Source organism: Dipodomys merriami, unplaced genomic scaffold, assembly GCF_024711535.1.
Source record: "Dipodomys merriami isolate MVZ:Mamm:240054 unplaced genomic scaffold, mDipMer1.0.p SCAF_1, whole genome shotgun sequence".
Taxonomy (NCBI): Eukaryota; Metazoa; Chordata; class Mammalia; order Rodentia; family Heteromyidae; genus Dipodomys; species Dipodomys merriami.
In genome coordinates, this window is record NW_027202270.1 from 21,374,884 (window position 1) to 21,392,383 (window position 17,500).

General features: G+C 35.1%; 1 protein-coding gene across 3 annotated transcripts in view; it reads right to left on the reverse strand.

Moving 5' to 3' along the window:
* Spag16 (sperm associated antigen 16) overlaps window positions 1-17,500 on the reverse strand; it is a 782,336-nt gene that overhangs the window by 683,379 nt on the left and 81,457 nt on the right. For 2 of the 3 annotated variants that reach the window (XM_070027619.1, XM_070027711.1), the window contains exon 11: window positions 720-847. In XM_070027619.1, the coding sequence (XP_069883720.1) occupies window positions 720-847 (128 nt within the window). Of the gene's footprint in view, window positions 1-719; window positions 848-17,104; window positions 17,276-17,500 lie in introns of those variants that run through there. The other variant, XM_070027799.1, reaches the window with a different exon arrangement.

Below are 17,500 nucleotides of genomic sequence, written 5' to 3' on the forward strand. Positions count from 1 at the left end.
GTTTCCTATATTTATACAAATATAAGAACTTTGCTTTCTGTGTCTAAATGCAAGAATATAAGTGTTTACCATATCCAGTTGTTACTGCAAGACACTAACAACATATGCAAAATGATCTATCCATGCATATGAATAGTAGCTGACCAGTTGCTGAAATGTTAACCCACTGTAAAATTTATAAGAACTTATATGCGCAAGTTTTCTCAGAAATATTTTCTCTAAAAATCTGAATACTATATGATGAATTTATAAGATTTATAATAAGTCATTCATGAACATAAATGCATAAAACAAAGAATTTAAATCTCAGAAAAGTTTTTGTCTTTAGCCAATATGATTACAGTTCACCAAACTATGGTCTACAAAAATAACAGGATACATTAACAGGAAAATAAGATAGTGCTAAAAGTAAACAAATGACAAATAAACAAATGACATGGACAATTTCTGAGATCTCATCTTTAAAATAATACTAGAAGCCTTTCAAAGAGATTTTTCTAAATTATTTTGAGCCAGAACAATAATACACAATAGTGCTCTTAGTCTGTACTGCCACCAAGTGACTAAACCAATTAATTTAAGGTTGTTCAATAGCTATTGCACTGCTGAAGCAGGAACTGGAAACACTAAACAACTTGAACTATCAATAGGTGTAAGAGCACCACAACTGGCACGAGAATGAAACCTCAAAAGCACTAATAAAACAACAGAAATCTTACCAGCTCACTGGAAGTTCATGAAGTCTAAGAATGTTACTCAGTTTGTAGTCAAATTTTGCTGGACAGGGATTTTCTTTACATAAATTCACGTCTAGATTTGGTTGCATATCTATGGGAAATTCTGAATCCTAGAGAAAAAAATACAGCAAGAGCTGTGTTAAATACCTGTAACACTGTACACATTGGTATTGTATTGTTTAATATTAAATTATATCATATCTATTACTACTATGTTCTTCTATAAATGTTACCTTAAATTCTTATTATCTTACTTTTCCTAATTTGAGAAAATATACATGAAAGATTAAAATTCAAACGAGGGACAAAGCCATTTCATAACTAACTTTAATTCTAAGCTGCATGCTATGTGTGAAAGTTTACTTGAGAACATTCTTTTCATGAATTCCAGTGGAGCCCAGTATAGCACTATTTTTAGTCAAGTTTGTCAATTGACATTTTCGATGTACTTTCTACACCAACAGTAACTTCAACATGCTATCTATTATTCTGACGCCTCTTTTGTCTTCTGGGACTGATACACTTAAAAGCTAAATAACATTTCTTCTATTTTTAAAAAAATTTACTATCATTTCCATTGGTTTATTGTTTGTTATATCTATTTTCTAAGTTATATTTATTTTAAAGGTATTTGCTAAAGATAAAAGAGCCCTGTCATAGTCCTTTAAGTCACATACATTAAAATCCACTTCTACTTGTTGATTACCAAGAAAACTCCATATGCCATTCAAATTCCACAAGAAAGGAACCTTATCCTCAGTGGAAAGAAGCCATACTATGAATAAGTGTTCAATGCTTTCTAATGGGTGGATTCATTGCCTAACATGTGAATCTTTAAAAGTGCCTTGAGAAATAGAAGCATATATTCAGTTTTGTTCTCAGTAATTCATTCAAACCACATTTATAAGTATCAATTTCTCCTAAGTGATATTGTAGGCATGAGAAACCCACCAATAAACTAAACAAATAGATAGACACTTTTTGCCCTTGTAAATGAATAGGAAATACCTACAGAGCTGGAAAATGATAAAAATCCATTTTCCTAAATAATTTTTCTGATGAAAAAGTATTACATCTGTTTTGTGCATTTCCTACTATAAGGAAATAAAAGAATCTTAGTGTCACCACCAAGATGTAATCATTATTACTTTTTAATTGTTTAACTCATTATTCTTAATTTTAATTGTTCAACTCATTTTCTCTTTCAATGATTCAACAGTTGGTATTTTTTTTTTTTTTTTTTTTTTTTTTTTTTTTTTTTTTTTTTTTTTTTAATTTTTATTTTTATTTATTTTTTTTTTTAAATTGTATTTTATTTTATTTGACAACATACTGTACAGAGGGGCTACAATTACATGGGCAGGATAATGCATACATTTCTTACCAAGCATTGCAGCCTCCTCCTTTGTTTACACTTCACTTCCCTTCCCTGCCTCCCCCCTCCCCCCACCCAATTTTACCCCCCTCCCCCCACCCAATTATACCCCCCTCCCCCCCCCCCAACACCGAAATTGTAAAGCTGGTTTTGACATGACATTTTGTACTTCTCATTGTTGCAACAGGTCCACCTGAATCCTTAAACGACTTGTTTGTCCCCATCTCCTCCACATGATATACTGACATCAAATATAGTGAAAGCAGGGGTTACACTGTGGGGGAGGGACATACAAAGCAACAAAGAAATAATCTTATAAATGCATTAGAAACACATGCATGAAAGAAACGCAAACATTAAAATACATATTTAAGGGTTCATTTTCCTAACATCACATTAGCTGGCCTTTTCTGCTTGACTCATACCTATACTAGATATTGCAAATAAGGGAAACCATGGGACCTATGCTTCTTTGGGCCTGGCTTACTTCACTTAATATAATTTTTTCCAAACCTTTCCATTTCCTAACAAATGGGGAAATGTCATTCTTTCTGATGGAGGCATAGAATTCCATTGTGTATATATACCACATTTTCTTGATCCATTCATCTACTGAGGGGCATCTGGGTTGGTTCCATATCTTAGCTATGGTAAATAATGCTGCAATAAACATAGTTGTGCTGGTAGCTTTAGTGTGGTCTTGTTTGTAAACATTTGGGTAAATGCCCAAAAGTGGGATTGCTGGATCATAGGGGAGATCTATGTGAAGTCTTTTGAGGAACCTCCATACTGCTTTCCAAAGTGGTTGAACAAGTTTACATTCCCACCAACAATGAAGTAAGGTTCCTTTCTGTCCACATCCCCTCCAGCATCTGTTGTTATTAGAGTTCTTGATTTTTGCTGTTCTAACTGGAGTGAGGTGATATCTCAATGTTGTTTTGATTTGCATTTCTTTTATGGCTAGGGATGTTGAACATTTCTTCATGTGTCTATTGGCCATCCTTCTTTCTTCTTCAGAGAAGCTTCTCTTTAAGTCTTTCGCCCACTTATTTATTGGGCAGTTGTTTCTTTGAGGATTTGTTGTTGGGTGGTTTAATTTTTTGAGTTCCAAGTATATTTTTGATATGAGACCTTTGTCCGTTGTATGGCTAGTAAAGATCTTCTCCCAATCGGTGGGCTTTCTATTGATCTTGCCAGCTATGTCATTTGCCCTGCAGAAGCTCTGCAATCTTATGCAATCCCATTTGTCCAACCTTTCTTTGATTTGTTGTGCTTCCGGGTCTCTATTCAGAAAATTTTCTATATGCCAACAATGAGAAAAGTGTGGCTGAAATTAGGAAAGCAACTCCATTTGTAATAGCCCCACAAAAAATAAAATACCTAGGAATTAACTTAACCAAAGAAGTGAAGGACCTCTATGATGAAAACTTTAAAATCTTGAAAAAGGAAATCAACACAGAACTTAAAAAATGGCAAAACCTCCCATGCTCCTGGATTGGCAAGATTAACATCGTGAAAATGGCAATACTTCCCAAGGCTATCTACAAATTCAACGCGATACCTATCAAAATTCCACCCTCATTCTTCAAGGAAATAGAGGAGGCAATCCAAAAATTCATATGGAACAATAAAAGACCCCGAATAGCAAAAACGCTCCTCAACGGAAAGAACACTGCTGGAGGAATATCAATACCAAATTTCAAACTCTACTATAAAGCCATAGTAATCAAAACAGCTTGGTATTGGCATAAGAACAGACCTCAGGACCAATGGAATAGAATTGAAAACCCAGAAATTAACCTACAGACCTATAGCCATCTAATCTTCGATAAGGAAGCTAAAACAATAGAATGGAAGAAAGACAGCCTCTTCAGTAAATGGTGCTGGCAAAATTGGTTAACTACTTGTAGAAAACTAAAGCTAGATCCTTATATATCACCCTGCACCAGAATCAACTCCAAATGGATCAAAGACCTTGAACTCAAAGCAGACACTCTGAAAACATTACAGGATGGAATAGGAGAAACCCTAGGTCTCCTTGGCTCAGGTCGAAATTTTCTGAATAGAGACCCGGAAGCACAACAAATCAAAGAAAGGTTGGACAAATGGGATTGCATAAGATTGCAGAGCTTCTGCAGGGCAAATGACATAGCTGGCAAGATCAACAGTTGGTATTTATGCTCCGATTTTCATTTAACTGTAACTTCATTTTTCACATCATTTAGTCTGTTCTGAAAAATAATTATTTTAACATTAGTATATACTATTTTATGTAACATTTAGTGGCTTAGCTCTTATTGTTGCTCATGCTATGTAGAGTTGTATGTTCATCCCAGACATAACTGATCATTTCCTTAAAAGACTAAGATATGAAAATAATTCAAAACATCATTTGAAAAAAAGCATGGTAGCTTGTTCTCAAGGAATGCTGAACTAATTTGTGGCACAGTGTATAATTCCACACCATATCCTTGTTCACAGACTACATGCCATCACACACTGAAAATAGCACATTCATTCACCAAGAGTTTATTTTGACTAACATTTATTGTTTTCTACTTAGTGGAAGGCACCGAATTTGATTCTTATACTGTAAGAAAGCAAAAGAAATAAACACATAAGTTGTATCTACAAGGTGAAAATCCTATGAGAAAAAGTAGCTGCCAAGTCATATATTCAATTATTTGTCTTTTTTTTCATGTGTTGAGTAGGTGGCACATTTAACTATATTTCTCTTTTCTTTCCTTTCTTTTTCCAGATTGCATATTTATATTTTTCATCTACTTTCTTATTAATACAGTGGAATTTCATTTTAATAATTCTGCTTCATTTGAAAACAGAGGGAGCATAAATGATTATGTTTGGAAAATATATCAAGATAGATCAAATTTTAGTATTATAAAAATTTTTGACCATAGAAAAGTATCTCAAACCACAAGGATATTTTCCATGAAAATTTTGTGATCAATTATTAAAACTAATAAAATAAGGCATTTAATATAATGTAAGTTATATCACTTATTTCTCTAGCTCAGATCAAAATAGGAAAAATAGCATAATAATTGAAGATCTGTGGAGCACATGGGCAGCAAAGATGGCGCTGGGAGGGAGTTGAGTGGGCAGAGCCTAATTTACTGAAGAGCACATGGCCAGCCAAGATGGCTCTGGGAGAGAGTAGAGTGGGCAGACCCCAATTGATCTTCTGATCAGTACCTAACCATCCCGTGAAGGCTCAGGTGAATGATAGGGTGTGACCTTGACAGTGATTGGTTCCTCTTCCTCCCTTACCATACCACCCACCCTTTTTGTCTTTAAAAGGGGCTGCTCTCTGTTAATAAACGAGTTTTTCTGCCTGCTGGATTTGGCTCCCCGCTGTGTCTGATTGTCTCCTGGGCTGAGGGAGGCTAGGGAACGGGCCAGCGCCGCACTTACCTTTCCTCTGACCCCGTCTGTCTTTTGTGGGACGGACGAAGACCCAACATCTGGCGCCCAACAAAGATCAACTTAAAAGATTTACAAGAGCAGCAAAACCTCAGTAATAGTCTATATAAACATGGTTTTCTTACAGAGGCAAAGCGTAAACTCCTATATCACCCAGGCAATGTGTAGAAACTTTACCAGAGACAATAGCCAATAAATGGGTAAACAGGATCAGTGAGGTAAATGTGGAATACACTAGTAAAGACAATGCACTCAGGATAGAAAAGTAATATAAATCTTTAAGTTATTCTTTAAAGCTGTATAACCATTACCTTTTGTTTGCATTGGCAAGATACAACTGGCAGACATGATTGTTCAGTGGTTCTCAATTCAGACTACACATTGAAATTTCTGGGCAGCACACCAGGCCTATTGAATAATAATTTCTGAGACTGAGTCTCTAATACTTCCATTTACTGTAATGTTCCCTGTGTAAAATACAGTAAAGGATTGAAAATCATGGCTTTCATGAATAATTCAGCTCCACCCTATAATAGTATGTGAAATCAGGCAAGGTATTTAATAAATTTTATAGCCATATTTTGGTGTCTATAAATTATAACCCAAACTATACCTGTCTCACAGGATGCAGTGAAGGTTAAGTGACATAATCGTTGTAAAGCTTTCATCACATATTTGGGACCCATGTAAATTATTTAAGAAACGAACAATTTCTGCTCCTATTTTTATTCATTCTGTAATTAGGGGCACATGTTAATTCCAATTTATAAGTAAATTTATTATAAACTGTTTAACATGCTATTTTAAAAATAATTATATATTAATCGACTTATAGTTTTAATCTTTTCCTGGAATACTGGATAAACCAGCCTTCATTCTCCTATGATCCTACTGTTCAGAGTACCAGTCCCATATCCAGGCAACTATAGGCCATCTGTTCAAGTACCAATGATAGGGCAGGGCTTGCCTTATTGCTCATTTATGATTACTTACTGCTAATATTCAACCATAGAAAAAATAATGGTTCTTTCTCTTCACTTGAGCAATTCATCAATCAGACACTCCTGCATCTCTCTATCAATATGGAGAATCCAATTTACTGGGCGTCCCTCCACAAGAGTTCCAAGTAACTAAGTTTCCCCCCAGGCCCTGAATCTATGGCACTTGACCCAGCTCTGTTTTTGTTTCTCTTTCTTTTCTATTGATCTAACATTGGTAGAAATTACCTCAAGCAATTTTAATTAGAAATTGTTCACTCAAGCACACACTCTACTTTTTGTCAGGTCAAAAATATTAACTAGAATATGTTTGTTCTACAGCAAAGACTCAAGGGTCTGTCACAAAACAACATAAATTTTAAAATATATCATTGATAAAAGTAGAGTCGAAATATGCAAAGGATGCTAAAGTGGGAAAAACTAACAAAATTATTGGACCAGAGGGTATGCAATCATCATTAATTGAAGATATGATAATGTTGGAACTAAGTGGATGAATTAATTGCAAATACTATGTTGAGAAGGTAGATAAAAAAATTAGATAGAAACCGTAACTACAGAGAAGGCATTTTATTATAGACAAGAATATCTGAGCTGGGCGCTGGTGGCTCACGCATGTGAGCTACTCAGGAGCTGAGCTACTCAGGAGCTGGGCGCTGGTGGCTCACGCATGTGAGCTACTCAGGAGGCTAAGATCTGAGGATCGAGGTTCAAAGCCAGCCTGGGCAGGAGAGACCGTGAGACTCCTATCTCCAATAAACCACCAGAAAACCGGAAGTGGCACTGTAGCTCAAGTGGTAGAGTACTCGCCTTGAGCTGAAGAGCTGAGGGACAGTGACCAGGCCCAGAGTTCAAGCCCCATGACCGACCAAAAAAAAAAAAAAATCTGAGAAATTATAAAATTCAGTAAACTAATGAACTGAAAATATAAAATAAATATAAAATAAAATATTCAATTAAATTTAACGAAATAAATACCTAATAAAACAATAATAAGAAATTGGTTAAGCCTAAAAATGAAAATTATACTTTCTTCATGGATGTATAAAACAAAGTCTGAGTAGTTTAGGTATTCTGTGGCCTGGAGTCTGTGGATAAATACCCCAATAAATTTGGCTTAAATATTTAACTCAATTCAAATCAGACCTTGAATGTGAACTTAGAGGCTTTTCTGTTGGGCCATCAAGAGCTGTTTTTATTGATCAATCATGTTGGGAAATGATCTGATTTAATCATGGGCCATAAAGATTCATTTTAAAGTTAGAAGTTTAAAAGATTAATGTTTAAGTTAGGATTCACATAAAGGAACATCCTACTGGAACCTATTTTTTCCATATCTTAATTCACAATGTGAGGAAGAATTTACCAGAAGTTTCCTTCTGGTTTCTATACACTCATTATTATTATCACTCAAGTGGTCCTTTGCTGTCTGACAAGCTCACCACATCACTCCTTGTGAATGATTGACAACTGACATTATCAGCAAGACTTGATGGAGATAATTGACATTCACAATCTAAGAGTGAAAAACGTAGTGAGGGAGGGAAAGCCTTACTTGTCCATTCAGGTTCTTTCTTGACCTTTCAGTTTGCTGGCATTAAGTGACCTTATAGGGAGAAGTCTGATACTTATTTAGGAAATGTTATTTTCCCAAATATATTTACACATTCTTCTTTATTACTTTAAAGTACTATTGTGACCCTTCTCTATGATTACACGAAATAAAATAGCTTCACTGTGTTTTTAATCTATCCCTGAGATATTACTTCAGACATTACTCCTATCAAATTATGCTAAAACAAAAAAACTAACAAAAATAAAATATACAGCCCTAAACTATCACTTGTAAACTACACTACCTCATCACATTTTAAAGTATATTTCTTGACTAAATTTCACTCTTGAAGTATAAATTACTAATAAAATAGTAATAAAAAGTTTTCTTGATTTATATTTTACTCAAATTTATATTGCTATAATAACATTTTTGGTGAAAGGAATTATTACTTTAAGAAATACTGGAATACTACACTGAAGCCTAATACAAAAATTGGCATGCAAAGAAATAAAGGACTTCTAAAGAAGTATACTTTTACTATGTTGAGTAATGATAAATAGCATTTTAAAACTAACTTCCATTGTCCAATTTTAGTGGCTCACCAGAGCCCATTCTCTCAGTAACTCCATTTCTAAAAATGCATTCTAGAAAGTTTCAGACCAGTTTCCAGGAGGAGGAGTGTGTGTGTGTGTGTGTGTGTGTGTGTGTGTGTGTGTGTGTGTGTGTGTGTGTGTGTGTGTGTGTGTGTGTGTGTGTGTGTGTGTGTGTGTGTGTGTGTGTGTGTGTGCTAAAAATACCTAAATGCCAGGAAGTTAGTTTACTGTATTACAGAACACCAGCAATCCAAATAATAGAACACTATCAAGCCATTAGTAATTTTTGGCAGGAAAAACATTTTCAGAAATAGAGACAAGTGTTCACTAAGACAGAGGACATACATACATATTGACAGTCTTGAACCACGTAACATTTTTTTTGTCAGTGATACAATTTGGACTACACAGACAATGGTGATCCCTTAAGATTATGAGCCTGAAAATTCCTACCGTCTAGTAATGTAAGAGCTGTTGTAGTGTTGTAAAGTAGCACTTACAACTACATATATTACATTTTATTTGATAATAATAATGACTTTCCTAGATGATGTATTTACTATGATGTACTTTTATGGTTATTTTTAAATTTTTATTGTAAGGGTGCTGCACAGAGGGGTTTCAGTTACATAAGTCAGGTATTGAGTACATTTTTTTCTGAAGAGTGTCACCCCTCCCTTATTTTCTCCCAGTTTTTCCCTCCCTCCCCCTTAACCCCAAGTTGGATAGTCCATGTCCAACAGAGTGTCTAGTGAGTATCACTGCTGAATAGTATCATTATTTTAGAGTGTGTTCTTTTTCCTTATAAAATGTGCGACCACATTCTTCATGTTCACTCAAGGCCTTGGCTGCATCAACACATGACCTGGGTTGATTGACAGGCATCCTCTAGATATGTGTAAGTACACTCTATCAAGTTCTCACAGGGATGCAATTGCTTGAGGAGGCATCTCGCAGGATGTGTCCTTATATTTAAGTAACACATGCTTGTATGTCAGAATATTAATAATGACTAACTCTGCATGCTTTTTATTTTATATGAATTTAATTTCTTCATTTTCAAAGTTTTCTATAAGGAATTAAGATTACTTTTAGCACTTGGAAAAACACAGAATTAAATATGTATATGATGTAGAACCAGCATTTTAATGAAATGAGTAACTTTCTCAAGTTAATAGTTTATCCATTTAAAATTCCTTCCCTTTTAGCATAGAAGGGCTTTACTTTTATTATTAATCTAGGTCTTGCTTAAGCAATTACATATTCTAATCATGACCAGATTTTTAAAAATACATTATAAAGTCTGTGTGGGACAGTAATCAGATATTTCAAGTTGTATATTCCACTGATAGTCCATAATTATCAAAGAACATGATTATACATCAATTCCAACTTTACATGTTAATAAAATTAAACATATGAATTAATAGCATCGTGATACCATGTGATTTATAAATCACCTCCCTCCTACTAAGCATATGCTTATAATCTGAATACTGTCGAAATCTAACAAATGATACTGACTGAAGTTTCTGAGGTTTTCTTAAATAAAGACCAATTCAGCACTCAGAAGTTGAGTTGTTTTAGATACAGTTATGAATGTCAGAGTGTAGCTTTCTTGAAGTTAGGTATGGCGAGGCCCTGTGATTTTCTTGACCAAAGAAATGCAAGAAAAAGGAGCTGCAAGGAGCAAATTTAAAGTGCAACACGTTTTGCCACTCCTTTACTTGTTTTTCCTGATAATAAGGGATCTAATTTCATGCCCTCCTCCATCAGACTGTGTTTCTAGATTAGAACCAACAGAACTCTTTTTTGCTGATCCACAACATCCATATAATATAAGAATGATCTGCTTTGCTGTACTAAACCACTTAAATATTTGAGTTAGGTTTCTATGCAAGTGTCAGAATTTCTAACTGATGTAGACAAGGCTATACATCCAACAAAGTTGTCCAGGGTTCATATTCTACTTTCATTGCCAGACAAGTTATCTTAGTATTGGTTGAAATCCCCAAGCGAAGTGTGTATTCCAGTAGAGTACCAGAGCTTATTTCATTTACAAAAATCACCTAACGGACAGCCATAATAAGCTTACATTGCAAAGCAGAGGATCATCTATATCCTTCTCTTGTAAAGACATTTCCCAAGAAATGAGGAAAATGATCTGATTCATTTATGTTCCCTTGGCTCAAATTTCCTTTCTGGGAATGCAAGACTCACCCAATGACTTTCTGTTCACCATACACATTTCTAGAGGGCAGCCAGCTGGCACAGCTCCTGTTCCTGGCACAAAATGCACACAGCTGGGTTGCTTATCTAGTTCTTTGGAATCCATCCTGGTGGCTCTCATGAGCCTAAGCAGATGCTGAGCCAAATTGAAGCAGTATTCAGGGAGGTCAGAGGTCACTCCCACAGCATCTAGTTATTGGTTAGGGTAGCAATTAAAATATATAGCACTTATTTTGCACCCAAATCAAGTTAGTTCACTACTTTAAAGAGTGGTTATAGCAACTTTTAAACTACTTGAATGTGTGAGCAGTTAACTGAAAGATTAAAAAGGAAACAATGGAAAGGACATTTATCAGCAAAGAATATAACCTGTTTAGGTGAAATTTAAAGCAATTCTCTTATTACAAGTTTACTTTGAGGTTGGATGAAGATATCCCAAACCTGTAATACAACATACCTAGCAGTATGTAAGCTAAAACTGACTGAAGTGAAAACTTCAGTGACTTTTAGATTCTATCTGTCTCACTATAATTTTCATTTAAAAAATTGTGTTATCTCTACAAAGCAGACACCAAGAACAGGCCTTTTAAAGGTTAAATTTTCCCAACAATATATCTGACCCAAAAGAAATTGTTCAATTGGATGGTTTGTCTACTAGCATTGACTGCATAATATATTATCTATTTGGTAGACTTCCAAAGGTAAGAGAAAAAAAATGAATTTTTATTATTGAAATTTTAGCACAGACTGGCTATGTTAAACTAATAATGACAACTATTAGAGTTTATTTTTTTGCTAATAGTTTTTATACAATAAGGCAAACACCTAAAAAGTGTCAGTTATATGTTATATGTAAAATAATCTTTGACAATAAATTAAAACTTCTGGTTTGGCTGCACAAAATATATTGAAAGATATAGTAAACAAAATTTAAAACACAGGTAAGAAAAAACACATGGCAGTTCAATAAGGAATGTGCTACAAATATGACAGAACTGACCATTTGTGTCAGTACTTGGCACTGAAACAGTACTGGACAATGTTTTATAAAAAGAAAGTTAACTTGAAAATGGTGATGCTGTTTTCAAGAGTTTTACCAAATTAATAGTGTATATGATCTCTTTGAGTTCTGGTATTTCCTTCAATAAATGTCAAATATTTTCTGATTTGTTTAGTGGCTAGAAAGTACATATAATTTTCTTTTCATTTTACAAAATTCTTTATTGCTGCTTGAGCATATATAACTTTTAGTAATTTTTGCTTCTTGAGATCCTTTCTGGCTGATTTTTAAGCCCTCAAATCAGCAGAATTATATTTTTTTCAGTTATTTTTATAATGGATATTAATGTAAGACTTGAAACTTGAAACTACTATAGAAAAGAATAGGAAGTTGACATTAGACAGTAACGTCCTGAGCAGAATTCCAATAGCTCAGCAAATAGGAGCAATGGTTGAAAAATGGAATTTCACTGAACCAAAAAGAAGCTTTCAGAAGACTCAAATAACACAGAATGCATGAAAATATTTGCCAATTACACATATGACAAAGGATTAATCATCAGACTCTCAAGGTAGCTCAAAAGAGTAAACTCAGAAAGAATCAACAACTGAATTAACAGATGACCAAGAGAAGCACAAATGGCGAAAATATACACAGAAGGAAGCTGAATGGGTGACAAATGCAAATCAAAATGGACATGAGATTCCACCCCAATCCAGTCACCATGGCCAACATCAAGAACAACAAATGTTCGCAGTAGGGGAAAAAATCAATCTAATATCCTGTTGGCAGGACTGTAAATGAATGTAAACACTACAGAAATCAGTATGGAGCTTTCTCAAAAAACTAAAAATAGAACTACCCTTTGCCACCCTTAGTATCCAAAGAAATGTAAGTCATGATTTAATAGTGGTAACTGCAGACTTAAGTTCACTGAAACATTATCCACTGCAGCCAAGCTATTGAAGCAGTCCAGATACTCTGCAATTAATGAACAGGATAAAGAATATGTGTGTGCGCACATATACATAGACATATATATGTGTGTATTTATACACACATACATACATAGATGCATAATGGATATTGGTAATTAATGAAGAATAAAGTAATGAACTTTTAAAACAAGTGGATAGGTTTGGAGACCATCAAATTACAGTAAGCCAGTACAGTATAGTACAGTACAGTAAGCGAGGTTCAGAGGATCAAGGTCACATGTTTTTTCTGATATGTGGATGTTAGTGCTGTAAGATAAACATATACATAAGTAGATACAGATAAGTACATGGAAACACCTACATATATACATATTATATATGCACACATAAATACATCATTATATATGTACAGTATATGTATGTGTGAGAGACCATGTTAAACCCTAAAAAGCAGTTAGCATGTGCCTTTTTAACTGTATTTTTCTTATCTCTGAGTAGTTGTACAAAAAACTTGCCATTCAACAAAACAGTTTATAAATACGATGCATCTTGACTAGTGTCACCCTTTCCAACATTCTCACAACATACACTTAAAAAAATTAATATTGCTGGGAGTGGGGGAATCACACTTGTAATTCTAGCTACTCAGGAATCTGAGATCTGAGGTTTTTGGTGCAAAACCAACTCAGGCAGGAAAGTGTGGGAGACTCTTACCTCCAATAAACTATCAAAAAAGCCAGAAATGGAGCTATAGGTCAAAGTGATAGAGCACTAGCTTTGAGCACAAAAGCTTAAGGATAACCTTGAGTTCAAGCCCCAGGACCAGTACACAGGAAAGTGAGTATAGAAAGGTAAATTATGTCCATTCTTGGGTGTGCGTATTAGTAGTATAGAGCAGGGGGAATGGAAATGATTATAGAGGGTTGATATATCAACATATTTTATATCCATGTGTAATAGAACAATAAGCTTGTGAAATTGGTTTGAGAAAGAGAAGAAAGGAGTAATGAGAGTGACTAAAGGAATGAGCCAGATCAAGGTATGTTGTATGCATAGATCGATGTGTCAAAATGAAACCCCTTGTACCACTACTTGATGCTAATAAAGTTTAATAATAGGGATTCATTTGCACTAGTGGTTAGGGGAAGGTGCTTAATATCCTGCCTGATGGGCACTTGCTGGACTTTCTTTGAATGCATATCTATGGCACTATGATAACATGTTAACTGAAGATTTCATTTTTCAGTGGATGTCCCCAAGATTATCTGCTTGTAGCTTGCTGATTTGGAGTATTGCAAAGCCCCATATAAAATAAAACTTTCACTCTAAACTTCTAACAATATCTGCTATTAATATAATCTGCAGCATTTAACCTTATTTTTATCAGTCTACAATTCAATTATTCTTATCTTTGAATCTTAAATGTTGTGATTGGCTATCTAGAGCCAAACTCAAGACATCAGAAAAACAGGCATCAAATAGACAATTCAGTAGGCACTGGTGGCTCACATCTGTAATACGAATTATTCAGGAGGCTAAGATCCAGAAAACTGTAACTCAAAGACAGACAAGTGAAAATAGAGTCAGGAGATTCTATTCTCAAAACAACCAACAAAAAGCTGATCTGGAGGTATGGACCAAAGTGTAGAGCTAGCCAACAAGCAAGTTACACAAGTGCAAACCCCCTGGTCAAACCCTGGTGCCCATCAAAAAAGAAAAGAGAATATGATAATTCAAATGAGTTAATTGGTAAGTGTGTGAACATATATATATATATGTATGTATGCATAATATATTTAATGTATAAGTAAATTCTCCAACATAGAAATAAAATCTTCCCTTTCACTAAATATGTTTCCAACTCTGTCTTGATGCTTTTTGAAATATTTATTAGTATAAACATATTTTTCTTTTCCTTAAGAAAAACAAAATATGAAGATCAATATTTTCTTCTTAATTCAACTGTAAGTACACGAAGGAATATGAGAGTCATAGCAAAGCCACAAGCCTCACCACTTGGAGCAGTGAGGTTGGAGCATGAGACAAGCATAGCTTCTTTGTCTAGAGTTCTAGTTGCCACTGAATTCCAACCAAAAGTGATCAGGGTATAGGAATGCAGACCCAGCTTTAAGAGACAGTGATTTGGGATTTCTTTGTTGATATTGTGGGAAAAGTCAGATACTTGGGATTTTCATTTACTCATTCAAGAAATGTTTAGTGACACTCCTATTGCTATTCCAACTACCAGAAGTACACTAGTAAACAATGGGAAAACAAACTTTCTGGTCATCCAATAGCTTATGATATATTGAAGAGACAGAAAATAAACAATAAATATTGAAAGTAAATAACCAAAAGTTAGAGGCAAAAACTGCTGTGGAATGAAAGGTAAAGAGACAATGATGCTTCAAGTCACTATAAATCCATAGTGTGATTATATAAGACGATTCATCTTGAATAAGTGAAACTTCCTAAGAGTATTTAGAAGAGAAATGGGAGAATTGGGATTGGCGGTAGAGCTCAGGTGACAGAGAGCTAGCCGATCAGTGAAAATGTCAGGTACTGAGTTTGAATACTCATCTGGGGGGGGGGGGGAATAATCATACTTAATATTAGATTAATTTTGCTTTCATAGAGAGAACAATTCAGAGATATATAAATTGTTTCCATTAATGTATTCAGAAAAAAGTATTTATATGCTAGTAGCACAGGTATATTGGATTCCTGAAGATAACAAATATTAGAGGTATTTCATGATCTAAGAGAATTGATAGGTTTCTGAAAGAGAAATTTGCTGGTGAATCATCTTTAAAGATGGAATACACACACAGTGCAGGTCCTGTGGGCTTCAATCAAGGTGCTGTCTCTGAGATTTCATAATCAAGGCTAGCACTTTACCACTTGAGCCACAGCTTCACTTCTGGCTTTTTGGTGGTTAATTGGAGATGAGAGTCTCATGGACTTTTCTGCCCAGGCTGGCTTCAAACCACAATCCTCAGATCTCAGTTTCCTGAGTAGCTAGGATGACAGGTGTGAGTCATCAGTGCCTTGCTAGAATAGTTTTTGTAAATCCAAAATGTCATTAGTTCCATGTCCGCAGACCCAACAACAAACTTTTTATTAGAAAATGTGTACTCATTCATGCAGAATTTATAAAAGTCTTTTGCATATTTTCCTGTATTGACTTAGCTAGTTTCATTTTGCCATAAGCTTAGACTTAAGACAACAAAATAGGTTAAATGATTTGCTTATTAAGATCAGAGTGATTTGAAATAAACAATTTAATTTAAATGCAGTAGTTTGTTATTCTTCAGTTATTCTAAGACCTGTTCCAAACCAACATAACAGATTATTTCATCTTAATACAATCAGGAATTTATATTAATTATACTAATTAAATTACATTTAAGGCTTAGAATGAGGTATCATCTATTTCTAAGGATTGTGCTGATGTTCCTTTGTGGCTGAGATTATCAATCATAAATGACTGGAAAAAAATTGTCCAGATGAAACTAATCCTATATTATTTGCATAATTATGTGGGTTCTGATTAGTGTAAAATAGTGCTTCAACTGTAGAAATTCTATATTGCAACCCAAGAAATCCATCGATTATTTAGAAGTATCCTATGGTAGAATATTTGAAGCTGAAAAGTTAGTCTCCTAAAATTTACCACATACTCTGTCTTTTGTTCATTTATCATGAATGAATCATGATCACTACTTTTAAGTAATAACTGAAGTCTCAGGCTTTGAACATTTTTCCTACCATCTCATTGATGACAGATGATTTAATGTTAGCCAACAATTTTCTCGTCTATAGGTACTTCTACTGAAATGCGTTTTGTCATCAGAAACTATACCTAGATATATACATACATACATATGCATGTACATATACATACATGTCATTTAAACACTGAATTTCTCCAGAGTTCATAACTCCCATTTTCTTATTCCATATCTATTCCTCTAGCATGTATATCTACGCCTATGGTTTATTTATCCTAATGTACTTTTGTTGTCTTTTATCTAACTCTACCAAAATTTCCTCAGGAATCTAAACAAGTCATCAAAAGCTCACTTTTCCATGGCCCATGTTTTGGGAAAAGACTCCAAGCTGATGGAAAACAATGTCTAGTGGCTGAAGAAAAAGGCTGGCCCAGAAACCCTGCCAGGAGAGACACAAGGCTGGCCTGTCTGTGGCGGGTCAGCTACTAGCCTGATCCATTTTACCTCCTGCCTAAGTGGTGGGCGTCCGGGAGGTGACAGAGGCGGAGGTCTGTGCAGGCCGATAATGCATGAAGGGTTCAGGCTGTTTTCCGGGGTCCCGGGACTCTGGTGCCTCCCCGCGGTGGCATCAGAATGCTTTCTGCCGGCCCTGGAAAGGTGCAGGCCGTTGCGCTGGTTTTGCATCTTCCGTAGGGGGCCTCGCGCTCCTCCTTGCCCAACTGGCAGAAGCTGGCCAAGGCTCCCCAGAGCCACATCCTTGGGGTCCTATCAGAGCGCTAGTGAAATGTAGGTGCCAGAAGCCCACAGAGGCAAATTGGCCAGGCGATTAAAGTCTTTTGAACTCGGTAAAAGTATTTGTGGCTGCTCTGGAAGCTAGAGGTTGGTCAGCAAGAAAATACC